At 40.8% G+C, this 17420-nt stretch overlaps 2 protein-coding genes across 2 annotated transcripts in view; both read left to right on the forward strand.

Annotated features, from left to right (window-relative positions):
* tmem94 (transmembrane protein 94) overlaps positions 1–17420 on the forward strand; it is a 339697-nt gene that overhangs the window by 231911 nt on the left and 90366 nt on the right. The window lies entirely within an intron of this gene.
* myo15b (myosin XVB) overlaps positions 1–17420 on the forward strand; it is a 76280-nt gene that overhangs the window by 5178 nt on the left and 53682 nt on the right. The window contains exons 3-20 of the mRNA XM_046069692.1: positions 5128–5192; positions 5305–5368; positions 6859–6968; positions 7126–7200; positions 7439–7532; positions 7676–7779; positions 11502–11547; positions 11719–11880; positions 12115–12228; positions 12316–12374; positions 13482–13605; positions 13701–13796; positions 14880–15011; positions 15329–15454; positions 15550–15627; positions 16534–16682; positions 17075–17120; positions 17216–17340. Coding sequence (XP_045925648.1) covers positions 5128–5192; positions 5305–5368; positions 6859–6968; positions 7126–7200; positions 7439–7532; positions 7676–7779; positions 11502–11547; positions 11719–11880; positions 12115–12228; positions 12316–12374; positions 13482–13605; positions 13701–13796; positions 14880–15011; positions 15329–15454; positions 15550–15627; positions 16534–16682; positions 17075–17120; positions 17216–17340 — 1769 coding nt within the window. The remainder of the gene's footprint in view (positions 1–5127; positions 5193–5304; positions 5369–6858; positions 6969–7125; positions 7201–7438; positions 7533–7675; positions 7780–11501; positions 11548–11718; positions 11881–12114; positions 12229–12315; positions 12375–13481; positions 13606–13700; positions 13797–14879; positions 15012–15328; positions 15455–15549; positions 15628–16533; positions 16683–17074; positions 17121–17215; positions 17341–17420) is intronic.

Raw genomic sequence — 17420 nt, forward strand, 5'->3', positions numbered from 1 at the left:
GTCTCATCTGACCACATCACCTTCTTCCAGGCCTCTTCTGAGTCGTCCAGGTGGTGAATGGCGAACTTCATGCGGGCCTGTACATGTTTCTTCTTGAGCAGGGGGACCTTGCGTGCGCTGCAGGATTTCAATCCATGACGGCGTAGTGTGTTACCAACCGTTTCTTTTGTAACTGTGGTCCCAGCTGCCTTCAGTTGATTCATCAGTTCCCCCCTTGTGGTTTTGGGATGATTCCTCACCGTTCGCATGATCAGGGACACCCCACGAGGCGAGATCTTGTGTGGAGGCCCAGACCGAGGGAGGTTGGCGGTGGTGTGGTGCTTCTTCCATTTCCTGATAACTGCACCGACAGTTGATCTTTTCTCTCCAAGTTGCTTTCCGATTCTCTTGTAGCCCATCCCAGCCTTGTGCAGATCAACAATCTTGTCCCTGATGGCCGTAGAAAGCTCTTTGGTCTTGCCCATGGTGGTGATGTTGGATGCTGGTTGTTTGGGTGTTGACAGGTGTCTTTTATACAGGTAATGAGGTGAGGCAGGTGTATTTCATGTAGATAATTGGTTGGGATTGGGGCTGTGTCTTAAAGAAAGACTAGCTGGCTTGTAGGAGCCAGAATACTTGCTGTTTGGTAGGGGGTCAAATACTTGTTTTTCCTCATCAGATGGTTATCAATTTTAATAAATTAATATGATGTGATTTTCTGGAATTTTCTTTGGGATTCTGTCTTTCACTGTTAGAATGTACATATGATTAAAATTGTAGATTGTTGCATTCTTTGTAAGTGGGCAAACCTGCAAAATCAGCAAGGGGTCAAATACTTTTTTCCCCCCACTGTATACTACTGACAAGAACCAAGAAAAGCTTCTCTACACAGGCTCCCTGTAGAAAAGAATTTAAAATCCTTTTGCTACCTTTCAAAACCCTGAATGGTCAAGCACCATCATATTTTAAAGAGCTCATAGTGCCTGATTGTGCTACTAGAACACTGCACTCCCAGAATGCAGAGTTAACATCCACATTTAAGAGTAGGCTGTAAGACTGCTGTGAGACTTCCCATGATGCACTGAGCTCCTCTCTCCTCCTCTCCCTCTCGATCTGTAAGCATTCTTATCTCATTAATGCATGTTGCTAACTCAACTTCTTCCCTCTTCAATGGTTTTGTTCTTTCTCGTCCCTCTCCTCTCTCCTTCTGTTGCTTTCTGCAGGTGTTTCTGCCTCTGGAGCTGTGGCGTCTGGATGTGTGGTTGCAAGCCACCTACTGCCCACATGTTCCTGCTGGTCACCCACTGCTACAATTATTACTATTAGTCGTATTACTGTCATTATTATTGCTATCATTATTAGTACTACTGTTTTACATCTATCTCTATGTGAAACTTGTGTTGGGATACTGTGTTCGCTGTGTCTCTCTCTCTCTCTCTCTCTCTCTCTCTCTCTGTCCCTCTTACCTTTAACAGTTAACTGTCAACAAGAGTTTGCTCACGGTGGGAATTGTTGGGTCTCTATAAATATTATAAGAGTATGGTTTAGACCTGCTCTATATGAAAAGTGCAATGATATAACTTCTGTTATGAATTGGCGCTATATATCTAAATACAATTTAATAAATTTAAAATCGTTATTTTTCCTGCTCCATGCTTGACTCAGCGTGACAGATGCAGTAATGTAATGCAAAAGGTCAAAGGTCACTTCATTGTAACATCCTAAAAAACCCGCCACTTTTTTGGCCATTATTCAGCACCATATCTCAGGAACAGAAGGGGAGATTATGACCATATTTTACAGTTGGTGGGACACCGAGTGAGTGACACTTTTGATTCCAAGGTCTGATGCCATAGTGACATCAAAATAGGTTTTTAGTCCATAATTTAAGAATAAATTGGGTGATTCCACATTTCACACACACATGTTGACTTAGACTACACAATGAATAAATAACTAGCACAGTACGGGCTTTCCGCCAGTCAATCATTCACTTCCTGCCTCATTCGGAATTTCGAGCTCTGTCGGAATAACATGACTGCTAAAAATGTATTGTTGCGGGCGAAGCTAATCGTGATCCTATGAGTGAGTGAGTTTCACCTACAACTCACTACATTCAAAAGGCAAACAAACAACAATTTGTGTAGCTAACCTATATAATCTATAATCTCTACTCTTTGTCTTTACATAGTAATCAAGTACATATGTACCTGTTTAGCCAGTGCATCTATGATGATTAGGCCAAAAAATACACTTTATTCATTTTAATTTACACTACATTTCTGGACAGATATCGATGGAAACTGTAACTTGACTGGTTGCCAAAGTAAACCCTGGCCCTTTAAAGTATTAGTTGTCCTGAGAGGTGCAGATGCAGCAGAAAAATGGTGGTTACTCTAGTTGTGTCTGTTGTAGAGTACCTTGTTGTGATTTGACAATACATTTTTCAATTCAATAAAGCCAGTCTTTCTAGGCAGCACTTTGAGACAGTAATTCACGCCTTTGTTACCACTCGGTTAGATTACTGTAATGCACTGTGTCGTGGAAATTATATTCCTGGTGAGAGGTTGAGCAAATAATTGAGTTAAAACAAACCGTTGTCTTTGAAGAATTTATTAAACAAAAGAGAATAAACAGAGAAGTACTACAACAAAATCAGCTGGACTAGAGGTTCTGTCTCCTAAGACAGTCACTAACGTCTGGCCCAGAGCAAAGGGATGCTTTATCATTTACACAGTCTGAGCATCTATGTTTTGGGGAACAAAAGATCCTTGACTAGTCCCAGTCAAGGAAGGAGAAGAACAGCTAGTGAGGAAAACAATCAACAACCCCACATCCCTGACCTAAACCCCACACATGTGGACAGACTGGAATAACAAGAACAATAATAAAGATGGAACAGATTAAAGATTTAAAACAATATATACGACATAATAAAGGAGAAAAATAGCACTCTTATAAGTACTTGCATAAAGGATTATAATTAGAGAATAAAACAATTTTCTGCCCTTACACACTGTAGGTGGAGGTCAGTAGGTTTTCTATTGCTCGTCTCCAGATGGTACAAAATCCTGCAGTGCGTCTTTTAACCGGAACACGTTAACACGAGCACATTTCCCCCCTTTTAGCCTCACTCCACTGGCTGCCTGTACATCATAGGATCCATTTTCTTTTATTTGCTTTTTAAATGTCTTAATGGTCTTGCCCCACCCAACATCTCTGAGCTGCTACACCCCTACAGACCCACCTGTTCCCTCAGGTCAGCTGATCAACTGCCTCTAAGTGTGCCCAAAACAAAGCACAAGCTCAAAGGGGACCGAGCTTTTGCTGCAGCAGCTCCCAAATTGTGGAACGATCTACCTCTGTACATTAGACAGGCATCTTTACTGTCTGTTTTTAAGTTTCGTCTTAAAACTCACTTCTTTTCCTTGGCCTTTGAAAACTGAAATTGACATTTCTTGTTTTGATTATATTGATTTTATTGTGTGATTGTTATTGTTTTACTTGTATTTTATGCATGCTGTGAGCTTTGTATTTAGTGTCTTTTATGTATTCATTTATTTATTGTTTTTCTGTACAGCACTTTGTGTCCAATTTGGATGTTGAAAGTGCTCTATAAATAAATTTTGATTGATTGATTGATTTGCTTGACCCGTCCAGTTGACAGTACTTACGGTAACAACTGTAAGTACCTGGAACTTCCAGTTGTTGCTTAGCACTTAGCATCAGCTGTAATTCTAGGAACTTGTCTTCAAACAAGGTGAACTGGGGAAACACAAGCAGAACCAGTGACAATGGATACATCTTATGTTACATTTTAGTAACTTCCTGCAGTGGAAAAAGCCTAAAAGTGGTACAAAGTGTTTGGAAAGGGCTGATCTCCATGTTGAACATATGGTGGCGCTAGACTCAGAGAATCATCTTCTTTTTTAATATCCTTACATTTCATAACTAAATGGCCAGTATTTGTCTGGATTTCTCGCTCTGGACCAAAGTGTTAGACAGAAAGAATGACCACCATGTCCTCAAGCTTTGGACCTACAACTGGCAGGGAAAGACTTGCACATAGGCCATTCTCTACGTTACTATAACATTCTAGTGGTGAGCCTCAGTATTTGCCATTTTACTAATTTCTCATTCTATTATGTCAAGTGGCATTGTCCTAAAAAACATATTAATCCCAAATTCAGAGAAGTTAATCTGTGGTTGTCTAAAGTCTAAGGATTGGAGTGTCAGCATATCAGTTCTACGTTATCACTTATGCTCGTGTTCACACAAGACAATAGGACATAAAAGACTTGCTGCTGGTTTATTTATTTCCTGGACTGTGCAAATACAATAGAGAATACAACACACTGCAGCATGCTGCTATCAACTGTCACACTGCTCCACTGCTGCAAGTGGATTGGTTACCTGCTGTGGAAAAGTGGAGTGGAGGGCTAAAACAAAGTGTGGAGATGGGTCTGGCTATGCAAGACTATGGACAATTATCAACAGGGAAGTGCAGAAACAAAACATCTTAAACCATTAAGGGATCTGGTAAAGGTGCATTCCCTTTTTGAAAAACTAATTTAATTCAGTGTAACCGAGCTAGAAGATGGCTTTGGAGAGAAGGTAAGGCAAAGTTTGTGGTCCTGTCTTGAGGGATGTTTTAAAATGAAGGGTAGCAGAACTTTAAAGGGTAATTTGGATCATAACCTGGGTCCTATTTTCACATATTTTGGTGTTGAAATGATTAGTATATACAAAATGTTTTAGCTGAAAACCAGATGCAGTGGCTGCAATGTATTACCTTGTCAAGAAGTGCTTCTTTGTGACACAGACATGCTCAGACTGTTATACAAGGTGTCTGACAACATCATAGAAAGGATCCCTACGACTGACTCCCGGTGATACCCTTTGTCCTGATAGACGAGTTGTTGCAGGAAGAAACTTAAGTCTGAGTTACATTGCAGCCACTGCAGCCAGTTTGCGGCTGCCATCTGAGCCATCTACAGCACGGATTCCAAATATTTTTGGACTTAGTAGTCATTTCAACACCAAAATATGTCAAAATAGGGCCCAGATTTAAAAGTGCCAAATGATCATTATCCTATCCTTCTTATCCATTACTTGTGTCCTCATATCACATGTCTCTGTCTTTTTCAGGTTGTGATGACCGGCCGCAACATAGCTGTAGAGGTGGATGAGGTAGAGGATCTGTCTCAGCTGGAGTGAGTTCACACACACACACACACACACACACACACACACACACACACAAAGTACTTACATTTCTGTAAAGAATGTGCACACTTGTTCAACCTGTTTGTCTAATGTTTTTAGAGAGGTGTCCGAGAGTTCTGTGCTTCTGAATCTGAAGAAGAGGTTCCACCGTGACTGTATTTATGTAAGAAATGACTGACCTCACACTATGTTCGGAAGCATTTTAAAGATCATAAACTGTTCTCATGTAATTTGGGTGAAATGCTGCAACTGGGATTTTATGTCAAAAGACGTTTTGGAAACAACATACATGTATATTGAGACAAGGCAGAAAAAAGTAGTCATAAGAATTCACAAGAAAATAGTAAAATGCAGCAGATCTGTTTTTGTAAATCAGATGATAGAGTAACCCTTAAAGAGTAACTTGACATGATGCTGGAAAGCAGTGTTTCACTGCCCTCTGTGGTTTATTGTGTGATTGGGTGTGGTCTGAAGTGTGCTCTGTTGTACCTGTAATCACACCCAACAGTGACATCACAGTGTACTCACACACCCTGGAGTATACTTTTATGTCACTGCACTGGAGGTCAGCATATATTTTCTGCTGCTTTTAAGTTGCTCTTTATATGTGAACTCTACTTCAGTTTTCTTGGTTAGTGCTTCTCAGCCTAAACAGTATAATTTTTGGGATAAAAATACTAATATCAAGGTTCACTTACTAAGCTGTTCCCAAAGCTTTCAGGCCTCTTGAGTAAGCAAACCTAAGAAGCTAAAAAGTGAACCCTGAGTTTAGAATTTTCATCCCAAAATATATGTGTTCACAGGTTAAGAATAAACCTCCACACTCATACTGTTTGAAAAACTTCTTTGGGTCTGGAGGGGCTGTCAAATCTGGGAAAATAGCCCTGATGATGTCATAGTACTGTCATCAAGGTTATCTCAGCTTGGGTTTGAAGACACAAGGTCCACTTAGCAGTGGACTTAAGTTGACATAAGTGGACAGCTTAACTCAAGGTCCCCTGTTCCCACTTTTTCAGAGCTTTCCATCGTATCTCACAGCCTTCCTCAGCTGGATGGAATTTTAAACAATCCATCCACAGAGACGCGGTTGAAAGTTCTGGAAAAAAGTAGTAAAGGAGACCTTCTTAATGCCATCTAATAGTAGTGAGCATCTTGGTAAATAAAATACAACAATGACGAATCAAATTATATATAACAAATGTTCAATAAATATTTTAATGAAAATTTTGAATAAAATGTATTCACTTCACATCAAACACAAATTTTTTCTGTTAAGATGTTTATTTTGTTGAGGAAAAAGCTTTTACTTAATTTTACTCCTGCATATTTGTTGACAGAGATTTTATCATAATTGTTCTGAATGTTCTACCTCAGATTTGTGAAGTGATCCACTGCTTGGCATCAAGTGTTGACCACAGAGAAGAGTTTAAACCACAATAAACCAGCAGGTTTCTTCAGCTTTCACTCAGGAGCAAAAGTCAGCTATTAAACTTGAAAGATGATGTGATAACATTTTTGGCCGTATCGTCCAGCTCTAGTGCACTACCATCAGTATTGCATTTGCAATACCTGTTATCTGTGCTCAGTGAGACTTGTTTTTTAACCCCAAAACTTTTTTTATTCATCTTATGCTGAACGTCCTTTTCTCTTCAGACTTACATTGGAAACATGCTGCTGTCCATTAACCCTTTCAAGCCCCTTAACATCTACACAGAGGAGCTGAGACAGAAATACCAGGGCAAAGAGCAGCAGAGAAACCCACCGTGAGCAAACACTTCTCACTCTGACATATATCATTCTGCTTTCTCTTACTGTACTTTGGCAGCAGAGTGTCTCACCAAACGTTTCAGTCCCTTTCAAAGATCTGTACCCCTTATTGTTTTGTTTTTTTAACTTGTTTGTGTCTGCTCTTTGCTTCAGCCATGTTTATGCCATAGCAGACGCTGCTTTCAGTCAGTCTCAAGCCTCCACACAGGAGCAGTGCATCATCATAAGGTACTGACCAGCTTCATACATTTGTATAGGCTATTTCTATGACAAAAGACCTGCTCTTTTCTGTTACAGATTTTACAGATACACTTTATGTGCTAGGCTGCTGATGTATCATATTTTTCTTATGGCCAGCAAATCCAGTGATTTATCCTGACAAGCAAACCATTGGTTTTGGTGCACCTCTCCACTTCCTTTATAAAAAGCTGTGTCTTATTTCATTTAATCTTTATTTATTGTGTAGTGGCCAGAGTGGTTCAGGGAAGACTGAAGCTACCAAGCTGATAGTCCACTACCTCAGCACCATGTATCAGGGCAGAAACGCCAAACTGCAACAGGTATTTCACGGTGGAAAACACAAAGGAACCTTAATGTACAAGTAATGATTTATCACTTAGCAATACTGCACAGCATTGGTTGGTGTACCTTTCAGTCCTCCCCCCATTTTTGTCTCTAGCATCTTTTTTTCTTCCTTGACCAGCCCATGGATGTCTTTCCCATCCTAGAGAGTTTTGGGAATGCCAAGACCATCCTCAACAACAATTCCAGCCGCTTTGGCAAATACCTCCACATCCACATTCGCCAGTAAGTCCACCTTATATTACCCTCTTTAGAAACATCTTATGCTGTTTCACCATATGTTCCTTTGTTGCTCCCCCTGACCAGATTGGTTTCAGTTGTTTAATTGGTCAACTGTCTCTCGTCTTGGTTGACAGTGGGGTTGTTGTAGGGACCTCGTTGTCCAAATATCTCCTTGAGAAGTCCAGGGTTGTCTTTCAGGTGAGAACACTGAGTGAGGTGAACTGTTTGCTCAAAACAGACATCATGGACTCCTCCATGATGTTACATTTGCTGGAGAAAATGCTGGACAATTTATCACTGTGTAAATTATCACACGACTGCTTGTGTTGGCTTGTAGGAAAATATCTCAAGTTACTTTTCTGGTTGAATGCTTTTGCTTCTTGGAAAATGAGCGGTTTGGAGGCTCAGCTTTCCCAGCTTGATAGAGGACACTTCTACCTATAAAACTGATCAAATAGCTTTTTAATCCTCAGTTTTTAGCCATGTGACATGATTCTAGGGATGAAAATTTTGGTAGGTTGATCTTTCCACAAGTGAAATATCTTGGCAAAGGTTTAAATGGATTGCCATGAAATATTTTATAGACATTCATGATCCCTAGAGGTGGAATTACAATGATATTGGTGATCCTTTGACTCCAGCTCCACCAGCAGGTCAAACTTTTCAGTTGAGAGAAGAAAAAAAAAAGAAAAATAGAGAGAAATATCTCTACACAATAAGGTTGACATTTTTGTTTTGAATGAAGTAACTCAACAACTGTTAAAGGGATTGCCATGAAATTTGCTACACATATTCAAGATCCCCAGAGAATCCCAAATGAACATGGTGTTCCTCTGAACTTTCACCTAGCACCTCCAACAAGTATTCAATTATTGAGTGAAGTATCTCAATGACTACTAAATACACTGCTCAAAAAAATTAAGGAACACTTAAATCACACATCAGATCTCTACAAACGAAATAGTTCAAAGTTCAAAATCTTTACAATGTACAATGTAAAAGTCATTTTGAACCAAATGACGTAAAAACGGTCAGTGGAAACCAAAATCATCAACTGACTGAAGGCTGGATTCAAATCGCACTGAAAAGTATCTGATCTGACCTGAGTTGTCTTGAGTCACATCAAGACAGTAGAGTGTAAGGCCCCTACCTGCCTGTATGCACTCCTGACAACATCTGGGCATGTTCCAGATGATACAGCGGATATTGTGCTGGGGGATCTTTGGATCAGGGCATCAGTGAGCTCCTGGACAGTCTGTAGGGCTACTTGGTGGCGTTGGATTCATCAATACATAATGTCCTAGAAGTTCTCAATTGGATTAAGGTCTGGGGAACATGTGAGCCAGTCGATGCCTTCGTCTTCCAGGGACTGCCTACACACTCTGGCCACATGAGGCTGGGTATTTTCCTGCACCAGGAGGAACCCAGGGCCTACTGTACGTGGCTAGCACGTGGAGGTCTGTGCGACACTCCAAGGATATGCCGCCCCAGACCATCACTGACCCACCGCCAAACCTGTCATGATGGATGATCGGTGATCGCCCACAGAGGAAAGAGAGCAAGAGATCAAGCTCTTGCTGGTGGACTGTGTTCTGAGCCGACAGAGCAAGACTCCAGCAAAATGAGAGGAGGCAGACTCTGTATTTTACTCTGATGATCCTTGGTGCTCAAACACAGTCAAAATGGACACTATTTCCCAAATGTTAGACTTTTTTATGTGAAGATGAAAACTATATTATCAACTTGTGGCTGCAGTTCACATTCACCCAGATTTAAAAAAATGCACGGCAGAATGTTCTAGGTGAATACTGTTAAGCATACTGTATACAGGTGCATCTGAGAAAATGTGAATATTGTGGAAAAGTTCATTTTTTCCACTAATTTAAATCAGAAGGTGAAACTTCAATATATTCTACATTTATTACACATAAAATGAAATATTTCAGGCCTTTTTTTGTTTTAATCTTAATGATTACGGCTTAAAGCAAAAATCCATGGCTGTGTTCGAAACGGGCAAAACTGCTGTCTCAGAAGGTGTCCAACAGGACAGCGAGGCAGCAAGTACTGTTCGAAACAGCTCGAACGATCTCTTCCTGTCGCGTAAGATGCCTTCGAACTGCCCCAGTAATGGCCAGTTTTGAAGGCAGCATGCTGCCTATTACCCATAACCAGTGCGGCTGCGGCCGCCGTAGCTTTCAAAAACTGGTCAAGATGGCGGACAAACAAGCTGAATTCGTACACAAATAGACCTTTTTAAACCTTTTTAATAGTTTTCTCATATGATTTCTGAGGCGTCTGTTAGCCATTTGGCTTTTCAGTAACTAGTTAGCTGATGCTATGGCTAGCGTCTCTTCTGATAGCCAGAAGACACACAAGACAGTGTGCTGACATCACGGGTTGCCGTAAGTGCTGCCCTAGATGGCTGTTCGAAACCAATGTAAACAGAGATGCCTTCACTTGAAAGTGATGCCTTCTGAGGCAGCTGTCTATAACGGTAGCGAGGCAGCGAGGCAGCGAGGCAACTGTCTTTCATTTCGAACACAGCCCATATCTCAAAATATTAGAACATTAGAATGTAGAATGTCTTGGGTCTGCTGTCTCTCACTTTCCTCTTAACAATATCCCATAGATTCTCTTAGGGGTTCAGGTCAGGCCAGTTGGCGGCCCAATCAAGCACAGTAATGCCATGATCAGCAAACCAGTTACTAGTCGTTTTGGCACTGTGTGCAGGTGTCAAGTCTTGTTGGAAAAGGAAATCCCATTTTGTCTAGACCAGACCTTTTGGAGCAGCCTTAAGTCCAAGCTGGACCAACATGACTCCAATCCTAGTTCTCTATCCCTTCCTCTGGGCAATCATCAGCAATGATGCCTGGTCCGGTTGATTGGGCTGGGTGGATCATCTGAGGTCCAGCGCTCCTTAATCAAAAACCCTGGCTTCCTTTTCCAAAGACTGTATTTCTGTCATAAGTAACACATGTTGCAGCAATAAAGCTGGAAAAAACTGATGAAAAACAAAAGTGTAGCAAAGCTTGAAGGAGCTACCGCTGCATCTACATGCACAGCCATTACCATATGCTTCCTAACTAGACAGATTGATATCCCTGAAGTTTAACTAACTTGATGTTATACTTTGATGATCAAGTGTTCTCATATGTTTTTTTGAGCAGTGTAGATAAGATAGTGTAGACACACAAGTTGGTACAGTCATTCATGGTTTCCAGAGGACCAATCTCAATTACATTGATGATATTCTGACTTATCCTCTAGAACCATCATAAGGTCAATATGTCAGTATAATAGTAAACCTGGAAAGCTAAAGACATTCCTATCCGTCTCACCTGTACTTTGTGTTTAGAGCTAATTAGCAAATGTTAGCATAATAATACACTAAACTAAGACAACATTGTCATTGTGCGCCTGTTAGCATGTTGTTGTTATTTGCATTTAGCTCAAAGCAACACTGTTTCTAATTGAAAAGTCTCACAGAGCCTGTCTGTAGAGTCCTAATCTTATCTCCAGTTACCTTTAATGTTAATTTCTCCATTATTTTCTACTGTAATGGAGTGAAAGTAAATGTACAACGCAGCAACAAATGTGGATGTGGTTGTGTGTTTCGTGTTTTTTGTTTCTGGCAAAGTTGTATATATACTGTAAGTTGATGGTAAATCATCAGAACTCATGAACTTGATGTCACTGTCACAGTTATTGTCTCATTATCCCTTTAGGCCAATGAGGAGAGGAACTACCATGTGTTCTATGAGCTGCTGGCAGGTATGAATGACTGGGACAAACAGGAGCTCTACCTGCAGGGAGCCGAGACCTATTACTACCTAAATCAAGTACATCAAACATCAGTGAACACAGAGCTATTCTCCATCTCAGGTTTTTGTAATATTTTCTCTTCCTCTTCACTCATTATAGATGTTCTTTGTCCTCTTCTAGGGTGGTGCCTGTGAATTGAAGGGGAAGCAGGACAAGCAGGACTTCCAGCTTTTGGTTCAGTGCTTTGAGACCATCGGTCTACATGCTGACCAGATCTCAAACGTCTGGGCCATCCTCTCCTCTATCCTGCAGCTCGGCAACATGTGCTTCAGCTCATACGAGGTGTGTGTATAGGAGAGTGGGTAAGGATTAGACAGATCATTCATTGATATGGGGGGATGACAGGACAGTGGATAAGACACATGTTTCGATTCCCCCTGCAACACATCCACCAATGGGTTCCTGAGCAAGACACTTAACACTAGTTGTTCTAGAGGTGTGTGACCTCTGGCATACAGTATATAGAAAATGTAAGTTGATTTGGATGAAATACCTCATTTGGTGTTTTTGCTTCAGAGTGAGTCGTTTGAGGTGGCTCGTATCTTCAGCGAGGCTGAGGTCAGGAGGGTTGGCTCCTTGTTGCAGATTTCGTCCGAGGCCCTTCAGACCGTCATCACTCACAAAGTCACAGTCAGTAGCCTCTCATGCACCAATCATGACTCTTGCTCTGTCCACATTTCTGCATGTGTGCACCGTGATTAGCTTTCTCATTCACAGGAGACGACCTATGACAGAATCTACTGCCCATTATCTGTGGAAAGTGCCATAGAATCCAGGTAAGACAATGTTGATGCATGCTGGATGTAAGCACAAATAGCAGACAAGTCTCTCAAACCTTAATAGTAATTTCTCAATTGGAGAAATGTTTTCTGCCATTTGTTCATCCATCTTTCCCATTATCTGTTGCCTGGCTGCGGTGGCAGCAGGCCAATAAACCATTTTCCCTTTTCCATCTTCCTGAGTGATCTTGAGGCATTCCCAAACACTGTCAAAGGAAAAAAATAGTATTAAAATGTTGGTATAGTGCTTCAATACAGCTGGGGGACTGATTAAAAAAGGCTGTAGCTGTGGTATTGAGGTTTTGCCCGTACAGTGGCTGTGGCTCAGGAGGTAGAGCGGGTAGTCCACTAATCAGAAGGTCAGTGCTTTGATCTCCAGCTTCTGTAGTATGCATCTCGAAGTGTCCTTAGATTGCATCCGATGGCTGTGCTGGATGTGTGTGAGTGTGTGTGAATATATACGTTTCTGTCTCTGAGCAACTGGAAGCCACTGCCATCAGTGTATGAATGTGTGTGAATGTAACTAACTCAATCACGAGCAGGGCTCAACTGTCAATCATGACGTGAAACCCTATTTTATAGCATCAAAGAACAAATTAAAACCAAACTTAGCCAAAAAAGGAACACTTGAACTCTCGTCAGCGTGTTAAGAACTACCTAAAGTCACTGAAATCTTTCAATGTGTTTGACATGTATTTGGATTTGGCCCATCTGCTAACATAGAGGGGGCAGGGTTTATGACCTATACTGCAGCCAGTCACCAGGGGGCGACCAAGCTGTTTTGGCTTCACTTTTGGAGAGCTGTCATGTTGTACATCTTTATATACAGTGTATTGTCAGGCCTCAAAAACACTGGATCCTACATTTCCCATAATACAGCCTTTACCGCTCCCTGTTTGTTTTCCCCTGTCTGTTTCTATCTCTTCCTGTCCTCCACCTACATGTCAGACCCTCCCTGTCTGCTTAACTCCCACTTCTTTCAAATTCCCCAGCCCTAGTTTGGTGTGCCCTTGAAAGAACTGTGAATTACAGTTCTTTGCACTGAACAATGCAACTCCCATTCAAAGGTACACATCCCCTTCTCCTCCTTGCCCTCTGTTGCAGAGATGCTATTGCCAAAGCCTTGTATTCAGTGCTGTTTGACTGGTTGTTGGAGCAGATCAATGACTGGCTGAGTCCCACTGAGATGGACAGCACGGTGGGCATAGTCGACATCTACGGGTTTGAGGCTGGTATTCTTCCTTCCTTCTAAAATTTAAAATAACTGAGCATTTGCATCAGGTGTTGGATGTGACGTCACAGCTCCTCTGTGTTCTTCTGCAGGACCTGGGAGTGAACAGCTTTGAGCAGCTGTGTATCAACTTTGCCAACGAGCAGCTGCAACACTTTGTCAACAAGGCACTGATTTCCCAGGAGCAGGTCAGTGGGCGGTACACTAGATCCAACAGGGCACCGCTTTCTAATAAGTCACCCTTATATGGTATATAAGCTGTGACTAATAGCTTTATCAGTGTTCATTTGCTAATGCCCTATACTTTTGGAAAGTGAATGTGAATAAGGGGTTTTCACAACCTGGTAACTCAGAAGTTGTTCTTATTAAGGGCTTAACTGACCATTAATAAAAAGTTTATTTACAATTACTGAGGCAGTTAGTTACGATATATAACCCCCCTCCCGTTCTGTGGATTGTATTTGCTGTCTGTACTTAGAGGTCATTACTGAGGCAAGAGAGCTTTTAGCTGCCGCGCTCCCTCCACCTGGAATATACTGCAGACTGATATGTAGCTGAGCTAGCTGTCTAATTGGTGATTTTAAATCCCGGATGAAAGACTTGAATTAAAATCTATAAGTTGTTGTCATTGTTTCTAAAATAACACAATTCCTTTAAACAGTTGCACAAATTGTATTATATGTGGTCTTCTTGTTGTTCTTTTTAATTTTGTATCTTAGAATCTTTGAATGTATTTTGGGTGTTTTGGGGTGTGTTTGGTGTTCATGTCTGTTACTCTACTCTGTCAACATTTCCATTCCTCTCTTGAAAAAGATGTTTTAATCTCAATGAGATCATCTGGTTAAAGAAAGGTTTAAAAAAAATAACATTTGAGTATTGACTAATAATTCAGAAAGCTGAACTTAGAGTTTTATTAATGTTTGTAATGGTATGGGATGAGTTTTAGAATCATTAATTAACGACACATTGTGTTATTGAAATGAATCACCTGGCCCAACCAATGCACAAACAGCAGCTTCAAACTCGGGGACCAAAGATGAAAATGTGCCTTTCTGGCCTACTAACACTGGTATATTTTCAGAAATGTTTTTAATATGGACTGTCCCTGTCAAACAAGTAAAACACTAAATGAAAAAGAGAAAACCTGGACCTGTCAAACCTGCGCCTGTAGCCAAAGACATTACCAGCTGCAGCTATTTAGACCTAGCCAAGAACTTATTTTCCTTTAACTAAAGTGTGTAGTCTGCAATATTACTGTGTGTGTGCTGCAGGAGGAGTACAGTGCAGAACAGATCCAGTGGTATCCAGTGCCACTTAAGAACTTCCACTCCTGTCTGGAGCTGATCTCCTCCAGGCCACACGGCATCCTCCGCATACTGGACGATCAGACCTGCCTCCCACAGGTGCATACACATGCAAATATGTTTCCACCTCTATGCTTGTGAGGACCTTTATTGACATAATGTATGTCCTAACAATCACAAGTAAATGTCTAACCCCAACCATTACCCTAAACCTAACCTACACCTAATTCTAACCTAAGTCTTAATGACCAAATGTCCTCACACACACATAACCAGAGCTTTCATCTAAATTCAGAGGTGTTATGATGAAATGTTTCCATGTTGTTCTATTTCTGACCTTGTGTGGTGGAGTGTAAAATATTAAAAACTAAATCTCTTTGGGTATTATGTATTGTTCCTCTGTGTTTATTCATCAGGCCACGGACCACACCTTCCTCCAGAAGTGCCACTACCACCACGGGAACAGCCCCTACTATGCCAAGCCCAAGAACCCAATGCCAGTCTTCACTGTCTATCACTATGCTGGACCTGTCACTTATCAGGTGTCGGGCACAGCACGCTACTTTATACAGCACATCCATCAAACAGCAGCCGGTGCAGCAAAACATTTGTATTAAAAATAATTCTCTTTTTCCAGGTTCACAATTTCCTGAATAAGAACCACGACCAGTTCAGGACAGAAGTGGTGGAGCTATTTGCCAGGAGTCGGTTAAAGGTGAATCAACTGGCATTAGAGCCGTACAGATATGCCTTTTTGCATTGCATAGAATAGCAAAATGTGTATAGCAGCCACAGAGGAAGCCCTTTGCCTGAATTGGTTCCATTAAGAGATTTACATTAGAGAGTATATTAGATTACATTATGTAATCAGATTACACAGGTTTGTGTATCCATATATCATGTTTGAAGTTAGTGCAGTTCAAAGTGCTTAACATGCAACTAACAAGCTAATAAGCCTATTAAGACAGTAGAAAGATAAACAGTTGAACAATGGAAGACTGATCCACACTAAAATAAAAATATAGAGACAGATAGGAATAAAAGTAAAATAAAATAATTAAAACCAACAAATTTTTAATAAACTTAACTTTTTTAACGTAGTAACCCAGACAGCTCATTACGAGATCAAAAAAGTCAAAATTATGAGAAAATGTTTCTCCTGCTTCCATATTCTTTTCTATACAATAAAAACAAGTAACAAGCACATGAACTTTTGAGGGGAAAAAACAGTCTGACGATATTGTACATCAACATGAATTATACAGGTGCATCTCAGAAAAAGTGTATATCTGTACATTAAGTGTACATTTCCCTCCATAATTTAATTTAAGAAGTGAAACTTTCATATGTTCTAGATTCATTACACATCAAATTAGATGTGTAATGAAGAGCTCCAATCAAAACACCTGCCAAGGTTTCCCTAGCCTTTAGTCTCTCAATCTGGTTCAGTTAAGTTCAAATGATCTTTTCCACGATATTCAAATTTTTAGAGATGCACCTTTGTTGGTTGCTCCAAAAGCATAAATGTAGACTTTCAAAAACACACTTAGAAAACTGGAATAAGAACTTTTTTTGACAGTCTACCTGTGAATTTGCGTGTTTTCTTGACCCTGTTTGTCAGATGGTGTCGGAGTTGTTCCGTAAGGTTCAGGATGGTTACATTCAGCAGCGAGAGCTTGGCTGGAGAGGGAAGGGCCTCCGTCAGCAGCCCTCTACTGCTGCCTCACACTTCCTTCAGTCCTTGACTGAACTCATCACCCGCCTGGAGAGGTACCAACACACTGACCAGACTGACCGACACTGACACTGGGCTTGTTATTACCAAAGCTGTGGATCAGTGTGAAAGCAAACCGTTTCACTGCATGTGCAAAGAATGTGGGTTTAGTAAATGTCATGGAAAGAAATAAGGAAATTCTGAAAGTACATAATGTTTTCGTTTGGTGTGAATCATCACTGAAAGAAATTCTGCAGGACACTTCACAAGATCAGACGGTTCTGTGTCACAAGACACAGAACTGAATGGGTCAAATCAGGAATATTTATATCAGTTCTACAAAACAGCTGTCTGATGCTGCTCAGCCTTTCTTTAGTTGCTTGTAGGTCTAAGGTTAAGCACTTGTCTTGATGAATAACCTGTATCAATATTTTGTCCTTCTACTTAGATGCAAAACCACTTTTATTCGTTGTCTGAAGCCAAACTACATCAAGGTAGCACCAGATACTTTACATTGATGCTTAACTAGTGTCTTAACATCAGCTGACAATGTATGACCCTGTACTATGCCTCCCGTATCCTCTGTCAGGTTCCCGGCATCTTTGACATAGACTATGTGTCGGACCAGCTGAGGTATGCTGGGATGATGGAGACCATTCGCATCAGGAAAGAGGGTTTCCCCGTACGGATACAGTACTCCTACTTTATTGAGAGGTGCTGCAAACATACATAGCATCCAATATTTTTTAAATGGTCATATTTTATTGTGGATTTAGGTAAAACCACATAAAAGT

Source organism: Micropterus dolomieu, linkage group LG14, assembly GCF_021292245.1.
Source record: "Micropterus dolomieu isolate WLL.071019.BEF.003 ecotype Adirondacks linkage group LG14, ASM2129224v1, whole genome shotgun sequence".
Taxonomy (NCBI): Eukaryota; Metazoa; Chordata; class Actinopteri; order Centrarchiformes; family Centrarchidae; genus Micropterus; species Micropterus dolomieu.